The sequence below is a fragment of the Zingiber officinale genome, chromosome 3A (assembly GCF_018446385.1).
Source record: "Zingiber officinale cultivar Zhangliang chromosome 3A, Zo_v1.1, whole genome shotgun sequence".
Classification (NCBI taxonomy): Eukaryota; Viridiplantae; Streptophyta; class Magnoliopsida; order Zingiberales; family Zingiberaceae; genus Zingiber; species Zingiber officinale.
In genome coordinates, this window is record NC_055990.1 from 23,834,939 (window position 1) to 23,842,069 (window position 7,131).

At 35.7% G+C, this 7,131-nt stretch overlaps 2 protein-coding genes across 3 annotated transcripts; both read right to left on the reverse strand.

Moving 5' to 3' along the window:
- Positions 1–4,392: 4,392 nt before the first annotated feature.
- On the reverse strand, positions 4,393–6,621 carry LOC122053612. Of its 2 annotated transcripts, none has more exons than XM_042615629.1 (7): positions 6,505–6,621; positions 6,158–6,216; positions 5,988–6,074; positions 5,790–5,911; positions 5,293–5,680; positions 5,093–5,173; positions 4,393–4,993 (listed from the first exon to the last, which is right to left on the reverse strand). In XM_042615629.1, exons 1-5 carry the CDS (start codon positions 6,543–6,545, stop codon positions 5,549–5,551), a joined length of 441 nt encoding a protein of 146 aa, XP_042471563.1. In that variant the 5' UTR covers positions 6,546–6,621; the 3' UTR covers positions 4,393–4,993; positions 5,093–5,173; positions 5,293–5,548. The 2 variants fall into 2 exon arrangements, with proteins under 2 accessions (XP_042471563.1, XP_042471561.1); XM_042615627.1 differs by having other exon boundaries at positions 6,158–6,219; positions 6,505–6,617.
- Positions 4,713–5,477, reverse strand: LOC122050266 (protein XRI1-like). The gene is made up of 4 exons (XM_042611185.1): positions 5,449–5,477; positions 5,293–5,345; positions 5,093–5,173; positions 4,713–4,993 (listed from the first exon to the last, which is right to left on the reverse strand). The coding sequence occupies exons 1-4, from the start codon at positions 5,475–5,477 to the stop codon at positions 4,713–4,715; spliced, it is 444 nt and encodes a 147-aa protein (XP_042467119.1).
- Positions 6,622–7,131: the final 510 nt, after the last annotated feature.

Sequence of the window (7,131 nt, forward strand, 5' to 3'; positions counted from 1 at the left end):
AGCTTCATTCGCTCTTCGATAATAATTTATAGTGGATACTCGAATCGAAGACTCCACAATGCTAACACTTTCGTTTACTTGGTATCCACCTCCTTGAGATAACTAATCCAAGGGCTCACTTTCCCCACTCATAGATGCATTATGAAAACCTCCTTCCCAGAGGCGAAGACACCTCGTACAATCTCAACACGAGAAATACAGTAAGAAACGCACAAGCAAATACAAAGGAAATTGAAAACAATTTACAATAATGAAATCTTACTTAGCTTGCTCTCTTGTTGCATGGAAATACCTCTTGATCGGTGAAATGCAGCAACACTTCTTCCTCAATGTTCCAAGCATTGACGGTGAAAACCCTAGATGAACTCTCCTTACTTTTCACCTCTCAATCGATTGCCACGTCATCATTTGACTGTTCAACCTACAAAATGGCTCTTTTTTAAATCCATAATCGATTGGTGAGACATATCAATCGATTCAGCAGCTTCTAATCAATTGCTCCAATCGATTCAGAAGTTTTCTGATCGAAAGAAAGCAACAATATGTCTGTTCTCTCACGATAAAGACCTTAATCGATTAATCAATCAATTGGGAAAGACTGAATCGATTATCTCAATCAATTCACCAAGCCTCTATTCTTTGCGAAATACAACCCAATCGATTAGACATAGCAGTCTCACACGAAAGCTACTATACACTACAACAAATACAACTTTCTACAGTGCATCATCAATGGTGTGCAGTTATGCAGTGTGTGATGCATGCCACGGATAGCATAATTGCGTGTTGCGAAAAGTCATATTTGTTGTAGTGGTACTTCGTGAAAATCACACTCCAATCGATTGCTCCAATTGATTGAATGGTCCAATTGATTACCCCAATCGATTAGATGGGAAAATTGATTACCCATTAGCTTAGGACCAATCGATTACCCTAATCGATTGTCCAACCTTAACTCATTTGATCCGAGTCTAGGGTTCTCTTGCCCAACATCCGATCAACCGTGACCTATTGGGTCTTTTCATTGCCTAGTATCAGGTCAACCTTGACTTACCAGGACTTCTTCACCAAATGTCTGATCCTACTTAACCCACTTAGAATTTTTTTCTTGTGTAAACTCTAATTAGGTCTAGTCACTCGGTAGACTTCCACTCTACCTAACCTCGGTTAGGGTTTTTCCTTACCTAATCACAGTTAAGATTTTTTTCCTTTGCCAACGTGTGATTTTCCTTAACCCACTTGGACTTTCCTTTACCTAACCTCAGTTAGGACTAGTCATTTGGTAGACTTCCACCCTACCTAACCTTAGTTAGGAGTTTCCCTTACCTAATTGCAGTTAGGACTTTCCTTTACTAATGTGCGATCCTCCTTGACCGACTTAGACTTTTCTTTGTCTAACTTCCATTTAGAACTTCTCGTTGTCTAACTTTCAGTTAGGATTTTTCCAGCTCTCACATATTGTCAAACACCTAACCTCAAGCTCGAGCCAACTCAAACTTAGTCAAATTTGACCTGGGGCGATTACACTGATAACATCAAGTTGGTGATGACCTAGTATCGGATACGTAAGAAATCCTAATATAATTAATTATTTAATAGCAAAACTATTTTTATTAAAAAGCACACTAATAAAAATTAAAATAGAATTTACCTTAATGTGAAGAAATGTGTCTGAGTGGTGATATGATTATTACATCGTGAGTGTGTTTGATTTGAAGATTAAGGAGAAAGATTATTATAAAATAAATTTATATAAAGATTAGTGAAAAAAATATGAGAAATGTGAGTTTGGTGAGTGAAGGAATGAGTAAGGTTTGAGAGAATGAGAACGAGAGATTGAATGAGGAATGAAGGATGAGATTGATGATACTTATAGAAAATTTTTAAATTTAGTAATTTTATGCAAAAAAATGACCAAACTACTTTAAAATTAGTCGTTTTTTCCGAATTAGGAGATACTATGATATTTTTAGCTCAAATAGCCATTTAAAATGGCCATGAAAATTGGGTTGGTTCCCATGCCATGCCCACTCAGTTCCGTGTCGAGTCATGCAAGGCCCTAGGTCATGCTCGGCCAAACACACGGGCCATGCCCGCCTTTGCCTAGCTCAACCAACGACACAAGCTAAGTTAGACGCCCAGAGATGAGGAAGGGCGTAGCAAGCGATGAAATGCTTCAGGAAGTTAAAAATAATCATAGATTCAGATATTCGAACTAATGTTGAATCTATGAGCTAATGTTGAATCTATGAGCAAGAGAGAATTTGGCGAACTGAAACATCTTAGTAGGCAGAGGAAAAGAAAACAAAAGTGATTCCCATAGTGTTGTCGTGCTATGTCGGGCATCATAACCCATATAGTGGCCTAGCCCATTCGACACCTCTAAATAAAGTTTTTGTTTCTATTCTAGAAGAGGCACAATAGGCTTCAACTGTTTGAGCTAAGTACATCTGTCATACAATAATTTAATAGGAAGAACACCAATTGATCCACAACTTTAAACTCCAAAGATCCGTCTATGAGAAAGTTCAAACATCAGTTTCCAGTGATTGCAAAATAAAAGTGATCCCTCAATATGAGAAATTCCGAAGATGGTATTTGATTTTTCATCAGAGGCAGAGTTGCCATGGTTGGTTGTTTGAATCATTCTCATTTATCTCTAGACAGACATGTACTGACTTCTTAAATCTAGAAATGAACATTTCACTCTCAAATAACATTTTATGACCATAACAATCAGTGTAGATCTTAATGGAAAAAGGTACTAGTCTTGTGATGCAGCATTTTCAAAGCTTCTACCTACCTCACCAAATGACTAATGAATGCCATGGAATACAACTCCAACCACACACACAAGATAATTAATGCAGGAACAAGCTTTATTTTCCAAGGACATAACTTATACAAGCTTTATTTTCCAAGTAAAACCAACGATTTACTTAATTCAAAACCTCATTTTAGCACCCAGTGATTCATCTCTTGTCAAGAATGCATGACAATTCATTTCATGATGTACTAACCTCACGTGTATTGCGTTTACTCCCCCAACTGCTCTATTCTCTGCTCCTTCCAAAGTCCAAGCCTCATAAATCAACAATCGAAGACACATCTGTAAGGCGTGAACAAGATCAAGGCCATCATCTTGGTAACCCCACTGTTTCCCTGACAAAGCCAACTGAAAATAATATAAATTCTGTTACCTTAATAGAGCAGAGCACATGCAGAAATCAACTTCACACTATCAGCTTCTTTCCAAATATTCAAAATCTTGAAAACCTCAGCTCAAAATTTCCAAATATAATTAAATGATTTTATTCAAATGACTAATATTTTTTAACCTTATTTTATTCCTTACATCTTTCAATCTAATAAATTGAACTTTTTCAGCAATAGAATCTATTAATTGTCTTTTTAAAATGTCCATATCATTTCAAACTATTTTTTTCATTTATCTATTCAAGATATGCTTAATTGCTCTCAAGGTTAGTATTTGTTACTTTTTTTCATCTACCTAAAACATTTTTCATGTCCATTATATTTTTCTTATACATATTCTTTCCTAACAATCTAACAAATTCATAAAATATGTATAGTCATACCACAGTTATGGCACAAGAATACAAATGTTCTTTGCCATATTAATCACCTCCTCTATGTCCTATTAATTATATCTTCATCAGCATTCCCTTCTTGAATAATAAATCCTCTATATTCAAAAAGTTGCATATGCTCTATCCTATTAATTTTAGAGCACAAGTTTCTTGGGCAAATATCTACAATTTAGTGTAGATTGGACTAAGACACTGAAAGATACAAGAAGCTATATTAGATGGTCACACTGCACTAAATTTCTATTTTGGTTTGAGTATACTAATAAACTTAGTATTCTAAATGTGAAAAAAGAAGCACAAATCCAATAAATAATGATAACTATATTTATAAATTTTTTAGTTGCATACTCCTGCTGGAAAATATTATTTCTATGCTGCCAAACTATCTGACAAATAGGGAAAAGAACTGGCTCTTGGCCTCAAGAGATACTCTTGTCTAGCTGACAAGAAGAAGATTAGGTAAGGTGATGATACCAAGCAGATTCAGAAGCATAGTACCTGGAAGACAGATTTTTTTTTTTTTCAATATTATGAATATTGAAGACATTTCAAACGTTCAGTCTTCATAATTAAGAAAGCTATTTTTCTCATTCAATGGCCATTCCACCTAGCTTTAGTTTCTCAGGTGAGATAAACATATAGCATACAGGTAAGTTTAAGTTACTGCTTGTATGTGAGTTTCTCCAAGAAATTGACAAGATCTTCAAGAAGCTCTAAGTCATAATGCTCCTGATGTAGCAAAAAAAAAAAAAGAAGAAGAAAACAAGCATAGAAAATCGAGTAACAGAAAAGCCAATGACATTTTGTTAATCACTGGGAGCAGTAAGTATGCAATTATATTTAATAAGAACTTAACAAGTGCATATGTTTGATTGGGATGAAAAGGCAAGTTAGTGCCAAAACACGTCAGAATAGTTTCTCTCTGGAGCTACAATACAAGAGTAGCACCACCAATGAATCAATAAAACTAAAATAGAATCCAAAAGATTCCACCAGCACAAGATTTCTCAGTTTAAACTTATATGGCCAGCCTTTTATGTTGGGAACGTTTTAATGTCTCACTTAAATGAGCACCAATGTTGCAGAAGGGAAGCTATCTACTCAGCCTTTGGTTCTTAGAATAGTAATGCTTCCTTTTCCCCCTTCGGTGAGAATCTTAGTCTTCCCAATAACAGGCTTCCCAGAAAAAGCTGAGGTTGGATAACTGATTGAAGGATTATCAACCTCCTCATTTCTAGGTCTTGATGATGGTTGAGAATGAATCCGTTGATTTATGTCCTTCAAAGTCACGTGTCCTTGAATTTGTAATGGTTTGACGAGGGTAAAAGGATAAGCAACAGAGGTAGTTAACTTTGTCAGAGAGCTGATATGAGATTTTCTGCCTGAAAAGCATAGTAAGAAATGATTGTAGACGGTCAAGAGCTTTGAGCATTACTTACCTTGAATCAAATAGGACGTTTAGCAGTACCACAAGATAATACCTTTGAATATCCTAAGAGTAGATGGTTTAGGGGGGTTCGGCAGGACCTTAGTCTTTTTATCAGGTTCTCCAGTGAGAAAATCTATGAAAAACAAAGGAGAGGTTTGCTGAGATAATACTCTCCCATATGTCGACAACAGAAAAAATTCTGATGTAAACAAGTTATTGTGTTTTAAACTTCTTTTTCATTTGTCTGCTAACCTGAAACATCAATTTGGCTATTGAGTTTGACTTGATCGTTCATACTGGAAGACCTATTATGAGATTCAACACCAGATTATCAACAGAATATAACAACTATGTAAATTCAACCATGAAGCATGGAAAGGAAAAGATGTGTATTTAGAGTTGCAATACATCTCACTATCATTGAAATAGTTCTCCATCCATTCATCTGAGGATGGATCCAAGACTTCATTACTGAAAAGAAATCTATCATCTATCACAAATTCTTTGATTAGAATAGCTGGAAATCCACATCTGCTGCTAGAAAAATTCTTTCCGAGGTAAGAAAATAAAAACCTGAACACGTAAGATTCGACTGTAAATTTTGTGTGCAAATTTTTGCCGATGTCGAGTCCTCCCGAACCTAAAGTAAAAAATCAAACGCACCAAGTGGATGCTTTAGCCTAATTTGAATAAAGTATTAAGATGAATCTAATTTATCCATCTGAAGAAACAGTAGTAGAACAAACTACTTCAGAGGACAAATGCTCATTGACGGCTGTGGCACCATCATCATCAGAAAAAAAATTTAGAACACGACGCCTTTTCACTCTTGATGCCTCGTTTGCTTCCTCCACGCCCTTCTCGGCCTCATCTGCTACCATTTATCTCACTTGAGATTTAGAAGGACTTGAAACAGTCAGAAGAGAAGGCAAAGTTGACAAACATACCTCCAAAATCCAATTCGTCTAAGTCGAAATCACCAAATCCTCGAAGTGGAGTTTGATTTCCCATCGTATCATCCCATAGAGGTAAAGCTGTGAATTTGAGAAATAGGTACTAAAACGTAAATTCCCTTGAAAAAAAAAAGAAGAAGAAGAATTAGCTGTAGAAAACAAACCAAATTGGGAATATGTTGGCAGGCAACATTCTTCTTCTTGCTGCCATTGCCACATATCGCTGCTACAAATTCCACAGGACATTAGTACGGAGTTTCAAAAATTATTTTAACTGAGCACTCAAAATCTCGAGTTCCGGCAGGTCATCAAACAACAAGCTGCTTCAGTCAAAAATGGTAATGGATGCGATATCATCGGCGATCCAAGACCTCCTCCGTATTCTTCAACAAACCCAAAACGAAAGTATAAAAAAAAAACGAAAAATAGGGGTCCAAGATCATTTGGATCCAGGAAGAAATCCTCTGAATCGGATCATTCGTAGACGAAACGATCGGGGAAAAGATCTCACGTGCTGTTGATATTGCCGCCATCGTTGCTACGGAAATCCATCTTTCAGTGAAGGGAAAGGAAAACGAAGTAGCCGTTGAGAGAGAGAGAAATGTAGCAAAGTTTGACTCCTTTGTCTGTTTGAGACTGTGGCTGCCTCTTTATTCATCGGCTACTATCGATGCCGAAACGAAATGAAACGAAATGCGATTTCCACGGTCGGAAGGAAGTGAAAACTCCCGACCGTACATAAATGAACCAACGGTCATGATCTAAATTCTATTATTATGTCTATTTATTTCTGTTGCAAATAAATTATTTCGAACAGCGACACTCACATTAATAATATTTCACTAAAATTGTATGCTAAAACGTCTAATAATTTAGCAGTTTCTAATTTCGTTCTTCTCTTTCATTGATATTTTATTTCATTTTCACATTTATACATGTCAAAATTATAAAGAAATATAACGTATCTGAAAATTTAGTTAAACTGTTAATACATAAACGATCAAATTCGTGGTATTATGTTTAAAAGTACAAATTACCCATGAATATTAGTTATTACTACTTTGAGAAACAAAAAACATATCAATATTGATATGAGATTTTAAATCTGACAACGGGACATTTATTTTTATGCATGTAC

What these genes read in the sequence shown, in the direction of transcription:
- LOC122050266 (XM_042611185.1), bottom strand. Translation starts at nt 5,477, where the DNA reads ATGGAGAACTATTTCAATGATAGTGAGAT. An exon ending in TATTTCAATGATAGTGAGAT is followed by an intron (nt 5,346 to 5,448) that starts GTATTGCAACTC and finishes ATCTCATAATAG; the next exon opens with GTCTTCCAGTATGAACGATC. An exon ending in TAGCCAAATTGATGTTTCAG is followed by an intron (nt 5,174 to 5,292) that starts GTTAGCAGACAA and finishes TGTTTTTCATAG; the next exon opens with ATTTTCTCACTGGAGAACCT.
- LOC122053612 (XM_042615627.1), bottom strand. Translation starts at nt 6,545, where the DNA reads ATGGATTTCCGTAGCAACGATGGCGGCAATATCAACAGCAC. An exon ending in GGCGGCAATATCAACAGCAC is followed by an intron (nt 6,220 to 6,504) that starts GTGAGATCTTTT and finishes TGGAATTTGTAG; the next exon opens with CAGCGATATGTGGCAATGGC. An exon ending in GCCAACATATTCCCAATTTG is followed by an intron (nt 6,075 to 6,157) that starts GTTTGTTTTCTA and finishes TCAAATTCACAG; the next exon opens with CTTTACCTCTATGGGATGAT.